Raw genomic sequence first — 26,144 nt, forward strand, 5'->3', positions numbered from 1 at the left:
ATTCTCTCTAAAGATACTCTTCTCCACTATGTCCCGTCAGCTGTACGTTGGAGTGGACAGATCTGGGGAGCACTAAGCTGAATGTTAAGGGGCCAGTATTGATTGATTGATTTGCTCAATAACAAACTTCTCTCCAACCCAGAAAAACATAATTCACCATTGAAGTACCAGCCATACCATAAGCTATATTTACATGTTCTTTGCTACATTGTTTCCATATTGCAGCAGAGAGAATGAGCCTACAAGGTTGACGCCTGGAGCAGTGATAAAAACGAATGGCATTTAAATTAGTCCTAATTAAATAAAAAGGAGGTGAAGCACATAAAACTAAAAAGTTAGGATATTGATGGGATATATAGGATATTGATGGGATATATAGGATATTGATGGGATATAGGATATTGATAGATATAGGATATATTGATATGAATCAGTCATTTGTATTTTCTTTTCACCTACACTACAGTGAATGGAGGCTTGTAATGCCCAACCAAGATCAATATATGCAGCAGCAGTTATTGGAGGTGGTGACAGTGAGTAATGTTAGTGGTGGTGGTGGCAGACGACAGATAGTGAGTGCCACTCCAGTCTCAAGCACCACTCTGTGTGTCAAGTATTGGTATTCACCTCACCTCCACAATTCCCCTCAGCTTTCAGTCAATCATAGAGCTGCTGCTGCTAGACTGGAAAGGGGCTTTCTCACCTGTCTGGAACAACATGCTATTTGCACTACATATGTCATATCAGTAAAACCAAATTCACTGAATTGCATCTGTAATGCCATGACAACAGATGTTGATATCAATGTGACCTCACCTCTCCATTATTTCCCTTGAAAGTACCCCATGTACAACTTAGAACATGCCCTCACCCTGTGAAGCCACTTCACCTCCAATGAAGCTAACCACTTAGAATTCCTAATGCCAAAGCTATTACACTCCCGTTGACAGACTCTACACCCCCTCCTGAAGGTAGATACCGTAAAGCTCATTGAGAATCAGAGCCACACACAGTGTTTTTCATCTATGGTGACCTTTGATTTTCAACTGCCAAGACATGCAATTTCATCATATTGCCTAGTGGGTGGGGAACCTTTACTCCTACAGGGAAGGCTGGCCACCAACATGATGCCATTTACTGTGTGTGTGTATAGGCGGTCCGGAGGGCAGATGGGGGGGCGAAGAGAAACAGACTGAGACACAGAGAGAGTGAGCAAGAGAGACTGCAGGGTGTATTTTTCCGTGGATAATTGCAGCTTTGCACATGTGTCTTTCAGTGTAAGTATTTAAAATCCTCTACTTCCTGGTGTGGTTGTGATATCATTCCCCTGCACATTTGAATTGCCTCTTCCCTGAGGTGAAGGATTGAATTAATGAATTTACTGTAGTACATTTCAGCCAGAAACAACCGAACACAATACAACCAGGGCTCTGAATCTCAACACAACAAAAATGTTTAGTGCATATTTTCATTTGCTTCAGGACAGCTCATACGACTGATATGCTAGTTATAATGTGCGTGATGTACAGAGCTGGATATGTATTAAAAGAGATGTGGTTAGATCAACATTAGATGAGCTACAAAACCAATCGAAATAATCAGCTTGTGTATTTCTTTAAAAACCAGAACCCAACACATTTCAGTCATTGTTTCGCATAACAAAAACAAACAGGTACTTTCATCAAGTACTTTTCATCCATAGAAGCTTGACTTGTAGTATTGCACGTAGCATGGCCTTGAGTGTTACATTGACAGGTGTGATCTTTCAAATGGTTATGTTCAGTGGTAAGAAATTCAGATATTCATTTTGTGTGAAAAAGGAAGAAAATGACCATGACATTATGTCCTTTGATGTTATTAAAAAATAAATGCCACACAAGGTTTGGTTTTTAAATGGCACCTTCCATACGATCTAGAGAGTATAAATTAGAGGAAAAAATGGAAAAGGCCAAGATTGCATACATTCATGGACATCCTTAATAGATACCAATGTCCAATATAAAGGTTTCTTCCTCCAAAACGACATCTACGAGATTTCATGAAAATACACCTTCAATTTCATGGACATTTTGTTCCATTTTCACCCAGATTGACTCAGTAATGACGTCTGAAAGGATACATCTGAAGAGGCAGACGGACTGACTGCAGCTGGAAACGGCCAGATAAGAGCCCCTCTTATTAGGTTAATAGCGGAGCTACATCAGAGGGAGCACTCATAGCATAGAACTCTCTCATAGAACTCTGCAGGATTGACATAGTTCGGTCTGGCAGTTTGATGTTCCACGAGGAGAAATCACGATAGTTGGTGCCTTTACCAACCTCATGTATTTCACAAGAGTGAGAAAGAGTCAAGGACGCACGGTCAGGGTTCCCAGACGCATTTTAGAATAATCTAACTGCATCAAACACTTACTCACTGTGGGCTCGAGGTATTCATGAATTAAATAAATACATTTAATAAAAATATCATTTCATGATTTAAATACATTTACATAGGTGTGTAATGTATTGCGTAATGTATTCCCATTGGTATGTATCACCTACTGTGAGTACTACAACATCAACCTGTGAGTGAGTGAGTGAGTGAGTGAGTGAGTGAGTGAGTGAGTGAGTGAGTGAGTGAGTGAGTGAGAGAGAAAAAGTTCTGATACTGAAGACTGGTCTGCTTAACCATCAGTCTCTCTCAAACAGAACCACAGGCTGCAGAACAGACGAAACAGCAGCAGCACAACCAAAACAACTATCTGAATAATAATAACTCTCTGTGGGAGGGTATATACCAACAGCAGGTTGGAAATTCTCATTACTTCTTCAACAAAAGGAAGATTTAATGATCAGAACTCCTCATAAACAACTCCAGACCTCTCTCTCTGTGGTCGTGGTAGTGACCTCTCAAACAACCCCAGACCTCTCTCTCTGTGGTCATGGTAGTGACCTCTCATAAACAACCCCAGACCTCTCTCTCTGTGGTCATGGTAGTGACCTCTCATAAACAACCCCAGACCTCTCTCTCTGTGGTCGTGGTAGTGACCTCTCATAAACAACCCCAGACCTCTCTCTCTGTGGTCATGGTAGTGACCTCTCATAAACAACCCCAGACCTCTCTCTCTGTGGTCATGGTAGTGACCTCTCATAAACAACCCCAGACCTCTCTCTCTGTGGTCATGGTAGTGACCTCTCATAAACAACCCCAGACCTCTCTCTCTGTGGTCATGGTAGTGACCTCTCATAAACAACCCCAGACCTCTCTCTCTGTGGTCATGGTAGTGACCTCTCATAAACAACCCCAGACCTCTCTCTCTGTGGTCAGAGCATAGGAGTGTACAAGGACAGGATGGTTCAAAAAGCTCTGGTACAGACATAGACAGACAGTGAGCTGATGATGTTGACCTGAGGGTTCAGTGCTGCTGGGTAATTGGGCATTCATCCTTTGTGTGTGATTCACCAGCTCAGAGAGCCCAGCGGTCACATCCTAAGCGACCAGAGAGAATGACTGTCCATCTCTCACCAGAGAGAGAGAGAGAGACAGAGACACACAGAGAGAGAGGGAGCGAGAGAGAGAGACAGAGCTGCTTTCCTTCCCGATTCAAAGAGCCTCTGTGGGTCTCTGGCATCGCTGCTAACCACAGGAGTCAGTCCATCAGTTCAGTCTACAGTGCATAGAAAGACATTGTGCCAAAAAACACATTGGCCTGCAGCCTAACAACATATCTTCTCTCCCAGACACTCTCACAAATTGTCTTCTTTCTCTCTCACACACACACACACACACACACACACACACACACACACACACACACACACACACACACACACACACACACACACACACACACACACACACATATATATATATCAGGTCTGAGACTGACACTCGGGCCCTGGAACTCATGAAACTCCTCTTCACTGAAACAATGCTGTCTCACCAACCTGAGAAAGAGAGGAGGGAGATTGAGAGAAGTGAGAGGAGTCAGAAAGCCTAAAGGTGGGAAAAGTTATGAAAAGTTATCCAATGTTATACAAGTTAACTTCCTTGGACTACATAGCCTGAAATAGCTTGAATCTACTAAATCAACATTAACATCAAAACATACAGCATGGCCTCTATATTTAGAAATGTTTTTTTATTATGTTTTATTCAACTATTCAAGTCAGTTAAGAACAAATTCTTATTTTCAATGACGGCCTAGGAACAGTGGGTTAACTGCCTTGTTCAGGGGCAGAACAACAGATTTTTACCTTGTCAGCTCGGGGATTCGATCTTGAAACATTTTGGTTACTAGTCCAAAGCTCTAACCACTAGGCTACTTGCCGTCTGGCTAAATGCCTAACTGGAGTGTGTAGAGGGGTGTGGAGTGTCACTCACCCCACAGTCAGCTCGGTGAAGGCTGAGGGACCACACACACACACAAAGACCTTTGACCCCTCAGGCCTAACCAGGAAGTCAGTCAGCATGGAGGCCTCAAACCGCCCCTTCCTGCCTGTCCAGGAATCACACGGCTCTGACAGAATATACTCCACCTGGAACCATAGAATAGAACAGAATAGAACCTATCACATGGCTCTGACAGAACATACTCCACCTGGAACCATAGAATGTAAGAAACAAATGTATCTTCTGCCTTGCCAATTGACAGACGGATCCATCAGAACATACTGTACACTGACAGAGATCACGAGAGAGAACATTCTCTGCTATCATCAGCTATCCATTTCCTCTTTCATGAGGTTTCTGTTTGTACTGTACAGCTAGTCTTTGTTATTAGGTGTTATCTAAATGTACTGTATATCAGTGAAAGGCACATGGTACCATTGTAATGGAGAATGTTTTTCTTCTTTAACTGACTGACTGGGAAATAAACATCCTCCATCTGTCCCAATGTAGCAGCTGGGCCAGCATCGCCAGGCAACCAGACATGCACACACATCACTCAACACTAGGATATATTCAGGTAATGGGGGCCAGATTAGGACAATTACATAGCCTGAAGCCATGTCACTGAGTGTAGTTTCCACAGAAAGATAAAGAAACATCTATTTTCCTGTCCACTTCTGTGCAGATGGACTGGTAGGACAATAACTTTTCCAGTAAGGAGAAGGTCATGGATTTAGATTGTATTGATTCCACTGTTAAGAGGACAAAACACAAGACAAAGGCCAGGGAATCTGATTCATTGTGGGTGGAAAGGAAAGAAGGGTTATATTCTGGCACCCTGACTATGTAGAAGGCTGGACTCTGAGAAGAGGGGTCGAGATGATAGATGGGATAAAACAACCTGTTTATGAGTTTTTAAACAGAAACTAATTACACCATCAACACCATCCCCCCCCCCCCCCAACCTGGACTAAAGCATCCGCCAACTCCTGGACAATCTGTGGTGCAACGTGACGTTGGTGGATGGAGCGAGACATGATGTCCCAGATGTGCTCAATTGGATTCAGGTCTGGGGAACGGGCGGAACAGTCCATAGCATCAATGCCTTCCTCTTGCAGGAACTGCTGACACACTCCAGCCACATGAGGTCTAGCATTGTCTTGCATTAGGAGGAACCCAGGGCCAACCGCACCAGCATATGGTCTCACAAGGGGTCTGAGGATCTCATCTCGGTACCTAATGGCAGTCAGGCTACCTCTGGCGAGCACATGGAGGGCTGTGCGGCCCCCCAAAGAAATGCCACCCCACACCATGACTGACCCACCGCCAAACCGGTCATGCTGAAGGATGTTGCAGGCAGCAGAACGTTCTCCACGGCGTCTCCAGACTGTCACATGTGCTCAGTGTGAACCTGCTTTCATCTGTGAAGAGCACAGGGCGCCAGTGGCGAATTTGCCAATCTTGGTGTTCTCTGGCAAATGCCAAACGTCCTGCACGGTGTTGGGCTGTAAGCACAACCCCCACCTGTGGACGTCGGGCCCTCATACCACCCCCATGGAGTCTGTTTCTGATCGTTTGAGCAGACACATGCACATTTGTGGCCTGCTGGAGGTCATTTTGCAGGGCTCTGGCAGTGCTCCTCCTTGCACAAAGGCGGAGGTAGCGGTCCTGCTGCTGGGTTGTTGCCCTCCTACGGCCTCCTCCACGTCTCCTGATGTACTGGCCTGTCTCCTGGTAGCGCCTCCATGCTCTGGACACTACGCTAACAGACACAGAAAACCTTCTTGCCACAGCTTGCATTGATGTGCCATCCTGGATGAGCTGCACTACCTGAGCCACTTGTGTGGGTTGTAGACTCCGGCTCAGTGAAAGCACCGCCAGCATTCAAAGTGACCAAAACATCAGCCAGGAAGCATAGGAACTGAGAAGTGGTCTGTAGTCACCACCTGCAGAACCGCTCCTTTATTGGTGGTGTATTGCTAATTGCCTATAATTTCCACCTGTTGTCTATTCCATTTGCACAACAGCATGTGAAATTTATTGTCAATCAGTGTTGCTTCCTAAGTGGACAGTTTGATTTCACAGAAGTGTGATTGACTTGGAGTTACATTGTGTTGTTTAAGTGTTCCCTTTATTTTTTTGAGCAGTGTGTATATATATATATATATATATATGTATATTTATTAATTTTTTAAAGAGAGAGAGAGGTGACAAAAGGATACAGGATGAAAGAGAGAGACGAGGAAAAAAGATAGGGTCCAACTAGGGCTGTGACGATTACAGAATTTTAGGAAACAATTAATTGTCATGCAAATGACCACAGTCATTGTCATAGTTGAGCTTGTGTGGCCCCTTGAGCTTGTAATGGATCTTTGAATATTAGCTATGACATACATACTAAATACAACAGCATTGGTGACACCCCTATCTCAAAAACTAATGGTTTGGACCGCTTGAAACGTTTGGAAATGAAGCTTCTCCTCCTGACAGTGCCGTTCTGCTCGTAAAATGACTACCAAATGTACCCATTTCATGTAAAAATACAATTATCTTCTTGAATATAAAAGTTGATAATTGTCCATAATTGCTGGTTCCACTATTATAATCTGACATTTAATACTCAAAATACATAATGAGACTAGAATTGCAAAGTGCTACTATTAATCATAAGTATATCCCTAATCACAATGGTACGAGTATAGTCCTCCCTGTGAATGTTAACGTCATAATCATGTTATTACTAACGGTCATGTAAATGCAGTACCCGATCATAATCACAATCTATGCTTGTTTTTTATTTGAATCCACACACAGGAGTCAAGAACTTCTGTCACCTAGTCTACTTGTGTACGCAGCAGGCAAACATGTAAATGAGTTTATGGTAAACAAAAGGTTATCTAATCAATCCTGGTTGGAAGAAAAATAACCTTCCCTCCGGTTTCTGACGTGCAATTTTTTATTTCATGTTGTTGTTGTTGCCAACCTTGCTCACTTATCTGAGACATTAGTATTCCACAGCGCGGCTAAACCACCTGCAGATTGACGTACACTTGACCTCTAGATATGACTATTCCACTTACATATGAACACACAGCACATGAACACACACAGAAACAAACGCACGCACGCACACACAAACAAAACTCGCACAACCTACTTACTAACAACCTACTTACTAACAACCTTATATTTCTTTACTTTACTCTTATTATTATCTATCCGGGTGCCTACTCTCTTTACCTTGCCTTCATGTATATATCAACCTCAAGTAGCTCGTACCTCTGCACATTGACCTCTGTCATTGCCAACAAAGGGTATATAACACAGTATTGAGATAAACTTTTGTTATTGACCAAATACTTATTTTCCACCATAATTTGCAAATTAATAAATAAAAAATCCTACAATGTGATTTTCTGGATTTTTTTTCTTCTCATTTTGTCTGTCATAGTTGAAGTGTACCTATGATGAAAATTACAGGGCTCTCTCATCTTTTTAAGTGGGAGAACTTGCACAATTGTTGGCTGACTAAATAATTTTTTGCCCCACTATAGCTCCCCACTGATCTGGTACTCCCTGTATATATTTATTTATTTTTATTTTTTATTTTACCTTTATTTAACCAGGTAGGCAAGTTGAGAACAAGTTCTCATTTACAATTGCGACCTGGCCAAGATAAAGCAAAGCAGTTCGACAGATAAAACGACACAGAGTTACACATGGAGTAAAAACAAACATACAGTCAATAATGCAGTATAAACAAGTCTATATACAATGTGAGCAAATGAGGTGAGAAGGGAGGTAAAGGCAAAAAAGGCCATGATGGCAAAGTAAATACAATATAGCAAGTAAAATACTGGAATGGTAGTTTTGCAATGGAAGAATGTGCAAAGTAGAAATAAAAATAATGGGGTGCAAAGGAGCAAAATAAATAAATAAATAAAAATTAAATACAGTTGGGAAAGAGGTAGTTGTTTGGGCTAAATTATAGGTGGGCTATGTACAGGTGCAGTAATCTGTGAGCTGCTCTGACAGTTGGTGCTTAAAGCTAGTGAGGGAGATAAGTGTTTCCAGTTTCAGAGATTTTTGTAGTTCGTTCCAGTCATTGGCAGCAGAGAACTGGAAGGAGAGGCGGCCAAAGAAAGAATTGGTTTTGGGGGTGACTAGAGAGATATACCTGCTGGAGCGTGTGCTACAGGTGGGAGATGCTATGGTGACCAGCGAGCTGAGATAAGGGGGGACTTTACCTAGCAGGGTCTTGTAGATGACATGGAGCCAGTGGGTTTGGCGACGAGTATGAAGCGAGGGCCAGCCAACGAGAGCGTACAGGTCACAATGGTGGGTGTATATGGGGCTTTGGTGATAAAACGGATTGCACTGTGATAGACTGCATCCAATTTGTTGAGTAGGGTATTGGAGGCTATTTTGTAAATGACATCGCCAAAGTCGAGGATTGGTAGGATGGTCAGTTTTACAAGGGTATGTTTGGCAGCATGAGTGAAGGATGCTTTGTTGCGAAATAGGAAGCCAATTCTAGATTTAACTTTGGATTGGAGATGTTTGATATGGGTCTGGAAGGAGAGTTTACGGTCTAACCAGACACCTAAGTATTTGTAGTTGTCCACGTATTCTAAGTCAGAGCCGTCCAGAGTAGTGATGTTGGACAGGCGGGTAGGTGCAGGTAGCGATCGGTTGAAGAGCATGCATTTAGTTTTACTTGTATTTAAGAGCAATTGGAGGCCACGGAAGGAGAGTTGTATGGCATTGAAGCTTGCCTGGAGGGTTGTTAACACAGTGTCCAAAGAAGGGCCGGAAGTATACAGAATGGTGTCGTCTGCGTAGAGGTGGATCAGGGACTCACCAGCAGCAAGAGCGACCTCATTGATGTATACAGAGAAGAGAGTCGGTCCAAGAATTGAACCCTGTGGCACCCCCATAGAGACTGCCAGAGGACCGGACAGCAGACCCTCCGATTTGACACACTGAACTCTATCAGAGAAGTAGTTGGTGAACCAGGCGAGGCAATCATTTGAGAAACCAAGGCTGTCTGCCGATGAGGATATGGTGATTGACAGAGTCGAAAGCCTTGGCCAGATCAATGAATACGGCTGCACAGTAATGTTTCTTATCGATGGCGGTTAAGATATCGTTTAGGACCTTGAGCGTGGCTGAGGTGCACCCATGACCAGCTCTGAAACCAGATTGCATAGCAGAGAAGGTATGGTGAGATTCGAAATGGTCGGTAATCTGTTTGTTGACTTGGCTTTCGAAGACCTTAGAAAGGCACGGTAGGATAGATATAGGTCTGTAGCAGTTTGGGTCAAGAGTGTCCCCCCCTTTGAAGAGGGGGATGACCGCAGCTGCTTTCCAATCTTTGGGAATCTCAGACGACACGAAAGAGAGGTTGAACAGGCTAGTAATAGGGGTGGCAACAATTTCGGCGGATAATTTTAGAAAGAAAGGGTCCAGATTGTCTAGCCCGGCTGATTTGTAGGGGTCCAGATTTTGCAGCTCTTTCAGAACATCAGCTGAATGGATTTGGGAGAAGGAGAAATGGGGAAGGCTTGGGCGAGTTGCTGTTGGGGGTGCAGTGCTGTTGTCCGGGGTAGGAGTAGCCAGGTGGAAAGCATGGCCAGCCGTAGAAAAATGCTTATTGAAATTCTCAATTATGGTGGATTTATCAGTGGTGACAGTGTTTCCTATCTTCAGTGCAGTGGGCAGCTGGTAGGAGGTGTTCTTATTCTCCATGGACTTTACAGTGTCCCAGAACTTTTTTGAGTTAGTGTTGCAGGAAGCAAATTTCTGCTTGAAAAAGCTAGCCTTGGCTTTTCTAACTGCCTGTGTATAATGGTTTCTAGCTTCCCTGAACAGCTGCATATCACGGGGGCTGTTCGATGCTAATGCAGAACGCCATAGGATGTTTTTGTGTTGGTTAAGGGCAGTCAGGTCTGGGGAGAACCAAGGGCTATATCTGTTCCTGGTTCTAAATTTCTTGAATGGGGCATGTTTATTTAAGATGGTTAGGAAGGCATTTTAAAAAAATATCCAGGCATCCTCTACTGACGGGATGAGATCAATATCCTTCCAGGATACCCCGGCCAGGTCGATTAGAAAGGCCTGCTCGCAGAAGTGTTTCAGGGAGCGTTTTACAGTGATGAGTGGAGGTCGTTTGACCGCTGACCCATTACGGATGCAGGCAATGAGGCAGTGATCGCTGAGATCTTGGTTGAAGACAGCAGAGGTGTATTTAGAGGGGAAGTTGGTTAGGATGATATCTATGAGGGTGCCCGTGTTTAAGGCTTTGGGGAGGTACCTGGTAGGTTCATTGATAATTTGTGTGAGATTGAGGGCATCAAGTTTAGATTGTAGGATGGCTGGGGTGTTAAGCATGTTCCAGTTTAGGTCGCCTAGCAGCACGAACTCTGAAGATAGACGGGGGGCAATCAGTTCACATATGGTGTCCAGAGCACAGCTGGGGGCAGAGGGTGGTCTATAGCAGGCGGCAACGGTGAGAGACTTGTTTTTAGAGAGGTGGATTTTTAAAAGTAGAAGTTCAAATTGTTTGGGTACAGACCTGGATAGTAGGACAGAACTCTGCAGGCTATCTTTGCAGTAGATTGCAACACCGCCCCCTTTGGCAGTTCTATCTTGTCTGAAAATGTTGTAGTTTGGAATTAAAATGTCTGAATTTTTGGTGGTCTTCCTAAGCCAGGATTCAGACACAGCTAGAACATCCGGGTTGGCAGAGTGTGCTAAAGCAGTGAATAGAACAAACTTAGGGAGGAGGCTTCTAATGTTAACATGCATGAAACCAAGGCTATTACGATTACAGAAGTCGTCAAAAGAGAGCGCCTGGGGAATAGGAGTGGAGCTAGGCACTGCAGGGCCTGGATTCACCTCTACATCGCCAGAGGAACATAGGAGGAGTAGAATAAGGGTACGGCTAAAAGCAATGAGAATTGGTCGTCTAGAACGTCTGGAACATAGAGTAAAAGGAGGTTTCTGGGGGCGATAAAATAGCATCAAGGTATAATGTACAGACAAATGTATGGTAGGATGTGAATACAGTGGAGGTAAACCTAGGTATTGAGTGATGAAGAGAGAGATATAGCTCCACATTGATCTGGTACTCCCTGTATATAGCTCCACATTGATCTGGTACTCCCTGTATATAGCTCCACATTGATCTGGTACTCCCTGTATATAGCTCCACATTGATCTGGTACTCCCTGTATATAGCTACACATTGATCTGGTACTCCCTGTATATAGCTCCACATTGATCTGGTACTCCCTGTATATAGCTACACATTGATCTGATACTCCCTGTATATAGCTACACATTGATCTGGTACTCCCTGTATATAGCTCCATTCTTGGGTATTTTATTTGATTTCTCTTTTGTTCGTTACTATATATATATATATATATATATATAAATATATATATATATATAATTAAACTTAGCATCTTTGGGAACGGTTCGGAATTTCAATGTAAAGTCTACACCAGTTGTATTCGGTGTATGTGATAAATAACATTTATCCTGTCTCAGCCTCCAGTATTTATGCTGCAGTAGTTTGTGTCGGGGGGCTGGGGTCAGTTTGTTATATCTGGAGTACTTCTCCTGTCCTATTCGGTGTCCTGTGTGAATCTAAGTGTGCGTTCTCTAATTCTCTCCTTCTCTCTTTCTTTCTCTCTCTCGGAGGACCTGAGCCCTAGGACCATGCCCCAGGACTACCTGACATGATGACTCCTTGCTGTCCCCAGTCCACCTGGCCATGCTGCTGCTCCAGTTTCAACTTCCACCTGACTGTGCTGCTGCTCTAGTTTCAACTGTTCTGCCTTATTATTATTCGACCATGCTGGTCATTTATGAACATTTGAACTTGGCCATGTTCTGTTATAATCTCCACCCGGCACAGCCAGAAGAGGACTGGCCACCCCACATAGCCTGGTTCCTCTCTAGGTTTCTTCCTAGGTATTGGCCTTTCTAGGGAGTTTTTCCTAGCCACCGTGCTTCTACACCTGCATTGCTTGCTGTTTGGGGTTTTAGGCTGGGTTTCTGTACAGCACTTTGAGATATCAGCTGATGTACGAAGGGCTATATAAATAAATTTGATTTGATTTGATTTGATTTGAACAACCCACTTAGCTGTAACAGTGAGGTTTACTGGGGGGCCTCAGACTTACCGATGTTGAGGTTGTTTAGGTGTGGAGTCAACACTCCATCTGGGTAGACTTTGATCATGAGGAAGATGTCAGTGGCTGCAGTCCCCTGTGTGGAGTGCAGTGTAGCTAGTACCAGTGTTTCCTCGACTGGCGTGTAGGGCTTCACCACATCACTGTCTACACATATAGCATTAACATTAGCAATGAATTACATGGGATGCTATGGGATTAGCAGTAGCCCAGATATAGTGTTAGCCAACTGTCTACACATTTCATAAGGCTTGTTTTTCTCTGGAGGCAGGAAGGAGCTGGTACGATGTACATTACTGGTGGTTTTAGATTTTAGTGATGTTATATACATGTAGGCTTCAACCACTACCCTGAGAGCAATTGATTCAGTATAGCATGCAGCCCTCAGGTTCATTACCAATCAAAAACATTGAACACATCATTGTGGTCTCTACATTGCTGTTGGTTGGTCGTCATTGACCTTGCGTAGGGTTAAACACCGGTATAAACTGATTTATAATGCCATATTGGGTAAAATGCCACTATCTGTTTTTTTTTTTTTTTAATCAGATCAGTAAATGTATATAAATTACAGTCACATTCTCATTTACTTTTAACAGTACCAAGAATTAGAATAGGTAATGGTGGAAATAGTTAGTTACTCAACTCAGTGGTCCTGGAATTCTCTCCTGAACATTTAAAAATGTGATAATCTAGTCATGTTGGTGGAGATTAAACACTTGGTCGACGTAAATATCATAGAAGCGTGTAATTGTCTTTAGGACAGCTGTTTTTTTTTGTTATGACATTTGTGTTTCTTTATGTAATAGTTGTACTGTATGTGTGTCTATAGTTTTATTCAATGTTGTGTTAGTGTATCTAAGTTGTTTTGTCTGAAACGTTGTTCCCCCTGCTGCTGTTGGACCAGGTCTTGCTTGAAAAATAGATTTTATCTCAATGAGAAAAGCATGTATAAATAAAGGTTAAATAAAATGTAAAAAATTTAGCATAGCACAAGCACTAGCAATGGACCGCATAGGCTGCTATGGGATTAGCTCTAGCCTAGATGTAGCGTTAGCATTAGCATAGACCTATAGGCTAGGCCTTACCTTGAATGAGGGCCTTGAGGTAGTTGTGTTTCCCAACTGGCAAGTGCATGAGTGTCCCTAGAGGGAGTTGTAACCGGAACACCCAGGTGTCGTGTGTGACCTCCGTCTTAGAAACTAACATACACTCCCTGTAGAAGATCACTGCAGAGAGAGAGAGTGAATAACTAACACGTGATTTTGGTTAATAGGGGAAGGTAATAAAATCAATTCAGAAGACCGATGGATAAACATATCTTTGGATGTGTCTGAAATGGCATTCTGGCTCTTTCTTTCGTCTTTTGTCGATTCCTCACTTCCTCTCTCCTTGCCTCCTCCTCAAAACGCATTGAAGGAGAAAGTACAAGGTCCCTCCCCTCTTACATTCTCCTCTCAAGCCTTTTGAGACGAAGGTGAGAAGTGAGGTCGTGAGGAATCAAGGAAAGACGTATTGGAAAAGAGCCCCTATTCATACCTCGATCTTTCCTCCTGAAAAGAGAATCATGGAATTCCAGTGGTTCACCAAGCTCCTCCCACTTTCCTTTGGCCGCTTTACGCATGCTGACCTGAATCTTCCCCACAGCACACGCTGTGTGGACTGTACCAGCATAGCGAGAGAGCGAGAAGGAGAAAGATGGGGAGGGAGGGATCAAGGGAGGGATTTGGTAAATGTTAACAGTTTGTCAGCTTTAGCTTATGAAAAGACATCAGACCATAAAATGTTCTCCTTACCAGCAGCGCTTCCATCTACTTCTTGGGCTAGACCTGAAAAAGAGAGCCTCCTAAGTTGTTTACCAGAAATTTATATAAATCAAATGCATCACCCCATTTACAGAGAGATAGAGAAGGAAAGAGAGACCGAGTAAGAGAGGGACAGACAGGGTGATAGCGATATAGAGGGTTTAGTGGAAATGGGCACAGTGTTTATTTCCTCTGGTTGACACAGTCAATATTTCCCTCCAACATTAATAAGCCAGTGATAAACACTGGACACTAATTGTGTCAAGTCCTCCAGGATGGAACACAGATGGAGAAATAAGCCTTGAGAGCAATCAATAATATAATTACAGCTGATAATGGACTAGGTCTGTGATGGTCATGGAATTCTGGATGACGATAATTGGCCAGTCAAAATGACCATCGTCACAGTAACAACCGTTCGAATAGCAAACAATAAGAAGAATTAGGAGAAAGAAAAAAAAAATTTGCCGCACATTTTCTCTTCCTCCTCTTCGCTCCTGACTGCATGTGCTGTGTAGTGTTGGGGGGGGGGGGGTTCATTGCCTATGCAACCAAAGACTAATTTGCTACAACACCTTGCTTGTTTCAGCAAGGAGCAAAAGTTTCATCACATTGTTAATAGTCCATGTTACGGCAGAAATGGACTCAACCGCACAAATGTCGGCCGTCCCGTCTTCAGTCAGCGGTTCGTTTAACACCAAAATAAATAAATAAATGTACGTAAATTTTTTAAGGGGGTATTCATCAGTTAGAGGGTAAAGGTAATTGTGCCAGCCCTAACTAGGGTACAGAATAACATTGTGACAAATGTAAAAAATGTCAACGTTAAAACTGCAATTTTTATTGTTTAAACAATAAGAAAGAAAATCATAAAACTATTCACAATGCAGATATGGTGCTGCATATGACCGCCAGCGGGCAATGCTGTTATAACTACCGCAGTCATGGCAACCCATAGGCTGTATGAGATATGGACAAAGCCATCAATGACATCACCCCATTGTTTCCTATGAGAATGCTCAGTGGAGCATTTGAAGATCAGAAAGTGTATTTTCAGCAAGTCACCATCTTGCATCATGGAGGACTTTTTGAATCATTGCATGTGCAGTTTGAGCTAGTCTAAGTGACGTTGCAGGCTAGCTCAGTGCTGCCTCCTAACAGAACTGATATTGCAGGCGAAAGCCTGAGAAAAACCCAATCAGGAAGTGACTCTTATTTAGAAACCTCTGCGTCCCTATTGAGCAGTGAAAGGGATATCAACCAGTTTCCAGTTTCTATGGCTTCGCTAATGTGTCTATTGTCACAAGACATAGTTTCAGGCCGCAATTTCCGGTCGATTTCTCAGCCAAACGTGAAGAACAAACGGAGCTATTTCGGCTACAAAAATAATCTTTATGGAAAAAAGGAACATTTGCTATCTAACTGGGAGTCTCGTGAGTGAAAACATCTGAAGCTAATCAAAGGTAAACGATTTAATTTGATTGCTTTTCTCATTTTCGTGACCAAGCTGCCTGCTGCTAGCTAGGTATAATGCTATGCTAGGCTATCGAAAAACTTACACAAATTGTTTGTCTTGCTTTGGTTGTAAAGCATAATTTCAAAATCTGAGATGACAGGGTGATTAACAAAAGGCTAAGCTGTGTTTCAATATATTTCACTTGTGATTTCATGAATATGAATATTTTCTAGTAATCTTTTTTGTCCGTTGCGTTATGCTAATTAGTGTCAGTTGATGACAATTCTCCCGGATCCGGGAGCGGTAGTTCCAAGATTAAGTATCTCAAGTTGAAAGCCGACTGAGGTACTGCAGGCTGCCATTAGCAACTACAGTTGAAGTCGGACGTTTACATACGCTTGGGTTGGCGCCACCCCCTTGAGTTGAGTTGTGCCGTGGCAGTGATCTTTGTGGGTTATACTTTGTGGGCTATACTCTGCCTTGTCTCAGGATGGTAAGTTGGTGGTTGAAGATATCCCTCTAGTGATGTGGGGGCTGTGCTTTGGCAAAGTGGGTGGGGTTATATCCTTCCTGTTTGGCCCTGTCCGGGGGTCTCATCGGATGGGGCCACAGTGTCTCCTGACCCCTCCTGTCTCAGCCTCCAGTATTTATGCTGCAGTAGTTTATGTGTCGGGGGGCTAGGGTCAGTTTTTTATATCTGGAGTACTTCTCCTGTCCTATCCGGTGTCCTGTGTGAATTTAAGTGTGCTCTCTCTAATTCTCTCTTTCTCTCTCTCTCTCTCTCTCTCTCTCTCGGAGGACCTGAGCCCTAGGACCATGCCTCAGGACTACCTGGAATGATGACTCCTTGCTGTCCCCAGTCCACCTGGCCATGCTGCTGCTCCAGTTTCAACTGTTCTGCCTGTGATTATTATTATTTGACCATGCTGGTCATTTATGAACATTTGAACATCTTGGCCATGTTCTGTTATAATCTCCACCCGACACAGCCAGAAGAGGACTGGCCACCCCACATAGCCTGGTTCCTCTCTAGGTTTCTTCCTAGGTTTTGGCCTTTCTAGGGAGTTTTTCCTAGCCACCGTGCTTCTACACCTGCATTGCTTGCTGTTTGGGGATTTAGGCTGGGTTTCTGTACAGCACTTTGAGATATCAGCTGGTGTACGAAGGGCTATATAAATACATTTGATTTGATTTACAGACAGATTATTTAACTTATAATTCACTGTATCACAATTCCAGTTGGTCAGAAGTTTACATACACTAAGTTGACTGCGCCTGTAAACAGCTTGAAAAATTCCAGAAAATGATGTCATGGCTTTAGAAGTTCTGATAGGCTAATTGACATAATTTGAGTCAATTGGAGGTGTACCTGTGGATGTATTTCAAGGCCTACTTTCAAACTCAGTGCCTCTTTGCTTGACATCATGGGAAAATCTAAATAAATCAGCCAAGACCTCAGAAAACTAATTGTGGACCTCCACAAGTCTGGTTCATCCTTAGGAGCAATTTCCAAATGCCTGAAGGTACCACGTTCATCTGTACAAACAATAGTGCATAAGTATAAACACCATAGGACCACACAGCCGTCATACCGCTCAGAAAGGAGACGGGTTCTGTCTCCTAGAGATGAACGTACTTTGGTGCGAAAAATGCAAATCAATCTCAGAACAACAGCAAAGGACCTTGTGAAGATGCTGGAGGAAACAGGTACAAAAGTATCTATATCCACAGTAAAATTAGTCCTATATTGACATAACCTGAAAGGCCGCTCAGCAAGGAAGTAGCCACTGCTCCAAAACCTCCATTAAAAAAAAATCCAGACTACGGTTTGCAACTGCACATGGGGACAAAGATCATACTTTTTGGAGAAATGTCCTCTGGTCTGATGAAACAGAAATATAACTGTTTGGCCATAATGACCATCGTTATGTTTGGAGAAAAAAGGGGGAGGTTTGCAAGCCGAAGAACACCATCCCAACCGTGGCAGCATCATGTTGTGGGGGTGCTTTGCTGCAGGAAGGACTGGTGCACTTCACAAAATAGATGGCAACATGAGGAAGAAAAATTATGTGGACATATTGAAGCATCTCAAGACATCAGTCAGGAAGTTAAAGCTTGGTCACAAATGAGTCTTCCAAATGGACAATGACCCCAAGCATACTTCCAAAGTTGTGGCAAAATGGCTCAAGGAAAACAAAGGTATTGGGGTGGCCATCACAAAGCCCTGACCTCAATCCCATAGAAGATTTGTGGGCAGAACTGAAAAAGCGTGTGCGAGCAAGGAGGCCTACAAACCTGACTCAGTTACACCAGCTCTGTCAGGAGGAATGGGCCAAAATTCACCCAACTTATTGTGGGAAGCTTGTGTAAGGCTACCCGAAACATTTGACCCCAAGTTAAACCATTTAAAGGAAATGCTACCAAATACTAATTGAGTGTATGTAAACATCTGACCCTCTGGGAATGTGATGAAAGAAATAAAAGCTGAAATAAATCATTCTCTCTACTATTATTCTGACATTTCACATTCTTAAAATAAAGTGGTGATCCTAACTGTCCTAAGACAGGGAATTTTTACTAGGATAAAATGTCAGAAATTGTGGAAAAACTGAGCTTAAATGTATTTGGCTAAGGTGTATGTAAACTTCTGACTTCAACTGTAAATTATCCTTCTGTGTGCGATTTTAATCGGTTCAAGAACATACATCTGGTGAAATAGGATCAATTATTGGTACCATGGTCGTGCTCAGTTATTTTTTAATATAACCATGAATATTGACCAGAAAGATCGCCATTTCCCCATTCGCTATAATGGGGGATCCTGTTTTCTGGAAACAATGCCTCCAGTATTACGGTTGGCCTTTAACTTGAAATCCTCAATGCGAGGTGGCAGTTGTTCTCCCCTGTAGCTACCAGACAGCCCTCACCTTGCTGCTGCACCCACTCAGCAACAATGGTAGTTCATGACATTCTTAGGATCTCTGCTGTGTGCCTCCATGTTCTGAGTGGTCAGTACATGGGACTTCCTTTCAGGGCTGGGCGATATGGCCAAAATATCCCTCTAGTGGTGTGGGGGCTGTGCTTTGGCAAAGTGGGTGGGGTTATATCCTTCCTGTTTGGCCCTGTCCGGGGGTGTCCTCGGATGGGGCCACAGTGTCTCCTGACCCCTCCTGTCTCAGCCTCCAGTATTTATGCTGCAGTAGTTTATGTGTCGGGGGGCTGGGGTCAGTTTGTTATATCTGGAGTACTTCTCCTGTCCTATTCGGTGTCCTGTGTGAATCTAAGTGTGCGTTCTCTAATTCCTTCTCTCTTTCTTTCTCTCTCTCGGAGGACCTGAGCCCTAGGACCATGCCCCAGGACTACATGACATGATGACTCCTTGCTGTCCCCAGTCCACCTGGCCATGCTGCTGTTCCAGTTTCAACTGACCTGAGCCCTAGGACCATGCCCCAGGACTACCTGACATGATGACTCCTTGCTGTCCCCAGTCCACCTGGCCATGCTGCTGCTCCAGTTTCAACTTCCACCTGACTGTGCTGCTGCTCCAGTTTCAACTGTTCTGCCTTATTATTATTCGACCATGCTGGTCATTTATGAACATTTGAACATCTTGGCCATGTTCTGTTATAATCTCCACCCGGCACAGCCAGAAGAGGACTGGCCACCCCACATAGCCTGGTTCCTCTCTAGGTTTCTTCCTAGGTATTGGCCTTTCTAGGGAGTTTTTCCTAGCCACCGTGCTTCTACACCTGCATTGCTTGCTGTTTGGGGTTTTAGGCTGGGTTTCTGTACAGCACTTTGAGATATCAGCTGATGTACGAAGGGCTATATAAATAAATTTGATTTGATTTGATTTGATCACATTTTTGACGGTATGAAGTTATTTTATGTTTTTGAATAATAAAAGTTCTAAATATGCTTTAAGAGTAGTGAGTGATCCTAGGGTGGCAACACAAATTATAAGTGATTTCAATGGGGCTTTCTCCATTCTGATTGTTTTATACTATTCAATCCAACTTCAAACAAAAATAATGTTCAGCATTTTCTTACCTTTCCTGCACTTTTGTTATAATTTCCACACTGTGCCATGCAAGGCTGCATAATATGGTCAAAAGATATAGGCCTAGTTAATTGGTGAACTGTTGGAATAGAATGACTATAGTTGGAATATAGTGGGCAGCACCTTGAATACATTGTTGTTTGACATGGCAACAAATGAATAAGCCTGCCAGGGAGGAACAATTGGCAGGGTAGGAACCAAAGTGTTGGTCAGTGTTTCCAGGGGACCCTAATTAGATGTTACATTACATGTTTTCAAATTAAATCAACGTTTATTTGTCACGTGCGCCAAATACAACAGCTGTAGACCTTAAGAAATAAAACAGCCAAAAAAACAGGCTATATACAGTAGCGAGGCTATAAAAGTAGCGAGGCTACATACAGACACCGGTTAGTCAGGCTGATTGCGGTAGTATGTACATGTAGATATGGTTAAAGTGACTATGCATATATGATGAACAGAAAGTAGCAGTAGAGTAAAAGAGGGGTTGGCGGGTGGTGGGTGGCAGGACACAATGCAGATAGTGTCCTGCGTTAGCCAACGTGCGGGAGCACTGGTTGGTCGGCCCAATTGAGGTAGTATGTACATGAATGTACAGTTAAAGTGACTATGCATATATGATAAACAGAGAGTAGCAGCAGCGTGAAAAGAGGGTTTGGGGTTGGGGGGGGCACACAATGCAAATAGTCCGGGTAGCCATTTGATTACCTGCCATTTGATTACCTGTCTTATGGCTTGGGGTAAAAACTGTTGAGAAGCCTTTTTGTCCTAGACTTGGCACTCCGGTACAGCTTGCCATGCGGTAGCAGAGAGAACAGTCTATGACTGGGGTGGCTGGGGTCTTTGACAGTTTTTAGGGCCTTCCTCTGACACCGCCTGGTGTAGAGGTCCTGGAAGGCAGGCAGCTTAGCCCCAGTGATGTACTGGGCTGTACGCATTACCCTCTGTAGCGCCTTGCGGTCAGAGGCCGAGCAATTGCCGTACCAGGCAGTGATGCAACCAGTCAGGATGCTCTCGATGTTGCAGCTGAAGAACCTTTGGAGGATCTCAGGACCCATGCCAAATCTTTTTAGTTTCCTGAGTTTCCTGACGGGGGAATAGGCTTTGTTGTGTCCTCTTCACGAGAAACACCGTTTTCATGCCACTTCGATACATCTACGACCAGAAGTTACTTTTCGCAGCAGGTTAGGAGAACTTACGCAGCAGATTAGGACAATTCATGCAGCAGGTTAGGAGACTGAGGTTAAGGTTAGGAAAAGGGTTAGGGTTAGCAAAAAACACTCTCCTAACCTGCAAAGAAAATCACATCTGGTCGTAGCTGTATCGAAGTGGCGTGAAAAGAGTGCGTCACAGTTGTTTTACCTAATGTAGCTAGCTAATATATTCATGCTTCACCTATTCACCTCTGAGTTAGAAGATAACGTTGCACAAACAACATGCTTATCGAGGCCTACACCAGCACTGGTACCTAGTGATGGGGAAACAAAGCTAATTCCAGTAAATGACTTCCTAGTACACTGCTTAGCGATTTCAACGCATGCCTTGGAGCCATACAGGACTTCGCTGCTGTCACGTCCCTGTCATTTTCCCAACTGTTAATGACGATGAAGTTCAGAGCGCTTTATATCCGTGGCAAATCATTTGAAAGATGCATATCTCCTCCTACTAAAGTTACAGCATTATTGCGTTAGGCATGTTCCCTATATGATGATGATGATCGGGACCTGTTAGTGCTAGGTGTGATAACTGCACTGTGATTTACATTTTATGGGAGGAAATAAGACAAATACATAATAATAATAAACATAGTTTTTCAGTTAACGATGCCAACTTGGTTTAAACGTTCACACCCCTAGTACAGGATGGTTAGGGAGAAAGAGAGAGAGTATGGCTGTAATAGATGGATAAAAGAAAGGAGATTGAAAGAGGCGGCTACGACAAGTCATGTCAGAAAACAGCTCCCTGGCATAGTGGACAGTCAAAGGAAGCTGCGACTTACGTTGACGCAGCATGTAGGACATTTTCCCCGGAAGAACTTCCACCCGTAGAACACCATCTTGCAGGTCAACTATGGTGCAGCCAGAGCTGGGGAGCTGAGATAGGAGAGGGGGTAAAATAGTGGAGAGAAAATAAGGGAGAATAAGGAAAGAGGGGAGGGGAGTGAGGTTAAAGAACAATTGCTGCACGTTCCGGCTCACATTTCACTCAAATCTTGCCATTTAAAATTTGCCAGGTGGGGATGTTTACCTTCCGTTTGGTGTAAACCACAATATTGACTGTGACATCAGTTTGAAACCAGTCAAACCTAAAAATAAAAATGTACAGATACAGTATGTTCATTACCTTCTCACATCTATCTATCACACCTCACATCATCCAGTCTCAATATCAATACCATTCTCAATATCATAACAGTTGTTCTTGTTGTTTTGTGAGTGTACCTGGGCCGGGCATACCTGGGTTGGGGTGGTGGCGGGGCGGCTGAGGGTTGCAGTGATGAGGAGGGTGAGGGAGGGGTGAGGAAAGCAGGAGGGAGCATGGAGGTGGGCGGAGGAGGGGGAGCTAGACCTGAGGAGAGAGAGAGAGAGAGAGAGAGAGAGACAAGAGTAAGGATTCTGATTTCAGCCACACAGAATATAGAACACCCACACACAAATACCAGACAGTACAGAACAATCACAGGGCTTATAGTGCATTATTCTTATTGTTATTTTGTACATTACCATTTAAATGAGTGATGCTGTCCTTTATCACAGACTGAGCTGTGGAGACAAATTAGAAAGGGTCCAAAAACATCCTGCATTAAAGAGAGACTACGGTGCATTAAAGTCCTGAGACTGAGGGATTTTGTGTTACTGTACCTTTGAGAGCAGTGCTGGCCTTCACAGCCATCCTCCCTACCAGACACTCCTTTAACATGGACTCATAGTTCACCCACCGGTAGATCTGCTCATATGGCCACAGATACAGGGACAAAGGGAGAAAGTGAGCTTAGACGCACGGCATCATAACACACATTATGTGCGTTAATGTTTTGAACTTGTGTGTTTTAACATGTGAACTTCCTTTAACTCGGGAGAGTCCAATGAGAGCTGACCTGGTCAAAAAGGTCTGTTCCGTCTATCCCAGCTGCCTTCATCAGTTCCTCTTCTTCTCCAGGGTGGAAATCCATGTGTATGCCTGAGACACACACAGGAAATAACAGTATTTATTCACAAAATACTCACAAAATTCACAATACATTTTTAATTGTAAATTGCTAAATAAGCAATTCACAATAAATAAAAAATATCTGTATATTAGGGCTAACTCGTGTATGCGGGCCCACTCACACCGACAAATATAACAGTGAATTCAGCAAACACATTCAAAGAAATGTTTATGAATGATTAAACTATGATTGAACTATTTGTAATGTATGGTGTTGAGGGGGAATTGAAGGCTGTGCCCAGCCTCCAATGCTTTCTATAGAAAGCCTTCTCGGAACATAAAGACACATGCCCTACTCAAAGACATTATCCCAACAAACACACCATTTTCCTCCCAACATAAGGACATAGCCACGCTGTAGCCAGGTGAGTTACTGACGCTGAAAACAGACAGTCTCAAGGAAAACACTGTGTATGAGAGGAGAAGGTATGTACACCACAGGGAACCTTCATTTGTGTATATAATCACCAATAACTGTCTTATAGCCTACTGATATTCAATTGGTTAGCTAATGCCTTCATCACACATCCCTATGGGAGTTCTGATGAGTGTGATCAACAGAACTGAAAACATGAATAACAATGAGACAAGATGATAATGGCATCAGCATACGGTTGTGTAATTGCATATTTCTTCTCTACAACCTAATGCTGCTGCTGGGTGTAGTGATTTGTTGTTTTAAGGACTGATTATCAAATAAGTCATAAAAAATGATTGCTGTATGCCAAGCATATGTGAGTGTATGAGTTTGGGTAAGAGAGAGCGGTAATAGGGAGGGAAGAGAGAAAGAGATGAATACAACAGAAGGAAGGGCACCCCTGTTCTGCTCTGAATCACAAGAAGTGGTCCTAGTCACTAAAGCCTGCATAATCTTCCTTCACAGCAAATTCAATTAAGCTTTATTACTCAATGTCCTTTGACAAATGAACCCACTCCATGACTACCAATGAGTGCATTTAATCTCAATGACGCACATGTGGAAATGAGAGGATGAAATGTGTTAGATTTCTTCCGGAAGTGATTCCTCACGAAACACAGACAAAAAAAGACCATGATTTGGGGGATTTTCACTCTATGTAATCCATATACAGACTTTTTCCACATTTTGTTACGTCACAGCCTTATTCTAAAATGGATTACATCTTTTTTCCCTAATCAATCTACACACAATACCAGATAATTACAAAGTAAAAACGGGTTTGTAGAAATGCATTACAAATACAAAACTGAAATATCACGTTTACATAAGTATTCAGACCCTTTACTCAGTACTTTTTTGAAGCACCTTTGGCAGAGATTACAGCCTTGGGTCTTCTTGGGTATGACGCTACAAGCTTGGCGCACCTGTATTTGGGGAGTTTCTCCCATTCTTCTCTGCAGATCCTCTCAAGCTCTGTCAGGTTGGATGGGGAGCGTCGCTGCACAGCTATTTTCAGGTTTCTCCAGAGATGTTTGATCGAGTTCAAGTCCGGGCTCTGGCTGGTCTACTCAAGGACATTCAGAGACTTGTCCCAAAGCCACTCCTGCGTTGTCTTGGCCTTGTGCTTAGGGTCTTTGTCCTGTTGGAAGGTCAACCTTCGCCCCAGTCTGAAGTCCTGAGCACTCTGGAGCAGGTTTTCCTCAAGGATCTCTCTTTTCCTTGATCCTGACTAGTCTCCCAGTCCCTGCGGCTGAAAAACATCCCCACAGCATGATACTGCCACCACCATGCTTCACCGTAGGGATGGTGTCAGGTTTCCTCCAGATGAACTCCAAAGAGTTCAATCTTGGTTTCATCAGACCAGAGAATCTTGTTTCTCATGGTCTGAGATTCCTTTCTGTGCCTTTTGGCAAACACCAAGTGCCTGTCATGTGCTTTTTACTGAGGAGTGGCTTCCGTCTGGCCACTCTACTATAAAGGCCTGATTGGTGGAGTGCTGATGAGATGTTTGTCCTTCTGGAAGGTTCTCCCATCTCCATAGAGTGACCATTAGTTTCAGAGTGACGCCCCCCCGATTGCTTAGTTTGGCCGGACGATCAGATCTAGGAAGAGTCTTGGTGGTTCCAAACTTCTTCCATATAAGAATGATGGAGGCCATTGTGTTCTTGGGGACATTCAATGCAGCAGACTTTTTTGGGGTACCAATCCCCAGATCTGTGCCTCGACACAATCCTGTCTCGGAGCTCCACAGATAATTCCTTTCGACCTCATGGCTTGGTTTTGGCTCTGACATGAATTGTCAACTGAGGGACCTCATATAGACAGGTGTGTGCCTTTCCAAATCATGTCCAATAAATTGAATTTACCACAGGTTGACTCCAATCAAATTGTAGAAACATCTCAAGGATGATCAATGGAAACAGGATGCACCCGAGCTCAATTTTGAGCCTCATAGGAAAGGGTCTGAATAATTATTTCAATAGGATATGTCTTGTATTTTTTATACATTTGCAAACATTTCACTATGTAATCCATTTTAGAATAAGGCTGTAACGTAACAAAATGCACTGTAATAGTCCTTTGGAGAGAGGATTGTTGACATAGACTTGACATTTGTATTTAAAACCATAATTGTGAAATGATTTATCAAAGTTAGCATATTTTGTCCTAACTTAGTCCTCCTTTAAGACTCCATAGTGGTTCATCTGTAGGTGCTACAAAGCAGACATTGGTGTCATATGAAGCTTTACCTCTTGCTCTGTGATATTAGTAGTATTTTGATTTCAGTAACTTTTTCTTTACATTAACTTATGAGTATTGAAAAATATAAACATATAAACATGATATTGAAATTGAAAAACAAATGTTTTAACATATGGCTGAACATAATATACTCTACAGACTTAGCAAAGTTCCAGAGTGGGATCTCTGCTACTTTAAGAGTTATGACCCAATTTGTAAGCATTAACAAAAGAGTGAATTTGAAAAATGATTCAAAATGGTGATTTGCAGGATGTGCAATGATACAAGTAAAAGGAGGGCTGTGATTGGTTACAATGCTGAACTAAGCCAATTTTTTTTAAAGGGCCATAACTTCTTCTTCTTTCCTTGAAAGGA

The 26,144-nt window shown here is 43.1% G+C and overlaps 1 protein-coding gene across 3 annotated transcripts in view; it reads right to left on the reverse strand.

Annotated features, from left to right (window-relative positions):
• Window positions 1-1,435: 1,435 nt before the first annotated feature.
• Window positions 1,436-26,144, reverse strand: part of LOC109901434 (cytochrome b5 reductase 4-like) — a 25,641-nt gene continuing 932 nt past the window's right edge. The window contains exons 2-14 of one of the 3 annotated variants that reach the window (XM_031787053.1): window positions 22,995-23,077; window positions 22,759-22,843; window positions 22,621-22,659; window positions 22,354-22,465; window positions 22,145-22,202; window positions 21,897-21,990; window positions 14,373-14,405; window positions 14,116-14,238; window positions 13,665-13,805; window positions 12,568-12,723; window positions 4,367-4,521; window positions 3,293-3,930; window positions 1,436-3,244 (exon numbers count right to left, since the gene is read on the reverse strand). In XM_031787053.1, the coding sequence (XP_031642913.1) occupies window positions 4,493-4,521; window positions 12,568-12,723; window positions 13,665-13,805; window positions 14,116-14,238; window positions 14,373-14,405; window positions 21,897-21,990; window positions 22,145-22,202; window positions 22,354-22,465; window positions 22,621-22,659; window positions 22,759-22,843; window positions 22,995-23,069 (945 nt within the window). In that variant the 5' untranslated portion in view covers window positions 23,070-23,077 and the 3' untranslated portion in view covers window positions 1,436-3,244; window positions 3,293-3,930; window positions 4,367-4,492. Of the gene's footprint in view, window positions 3,931-4,366; window positions 4,522-12,567; window positions 12,724-13,664; window positions 13,806-14,115; window positions 14,239-14,372; window positions 14,406-21,896; window positions 21,991-22,144; window positions 22,203-22,353; window positions 22,466-22,620; window positions 22,660-22,758; window positions 22,844-22,994; window positions 23,078-26,144 lie in introns of all 3 variants that reach the window. The other 2 variants (XM_031787054.1, XM_020497427.2) reach the window with 2 other exon arrangements.

The sequence above is a fragment of the Oncorhynchus kisutch genome, linkage group LG13 (assembly GCF_002021735.2).
Source record: "Oncorhynchus kisutch isolate 150728-3 linkage group LG13, Okis_V2, whole genome shotgun sequence".
Taxonomy (NCBI): Eukaryota; Metazoa; Chordata; class Actinopteri; order Salmoniformes; family Salmonidae; genus Oncorhynchus; species Oncorhynchus kisutch.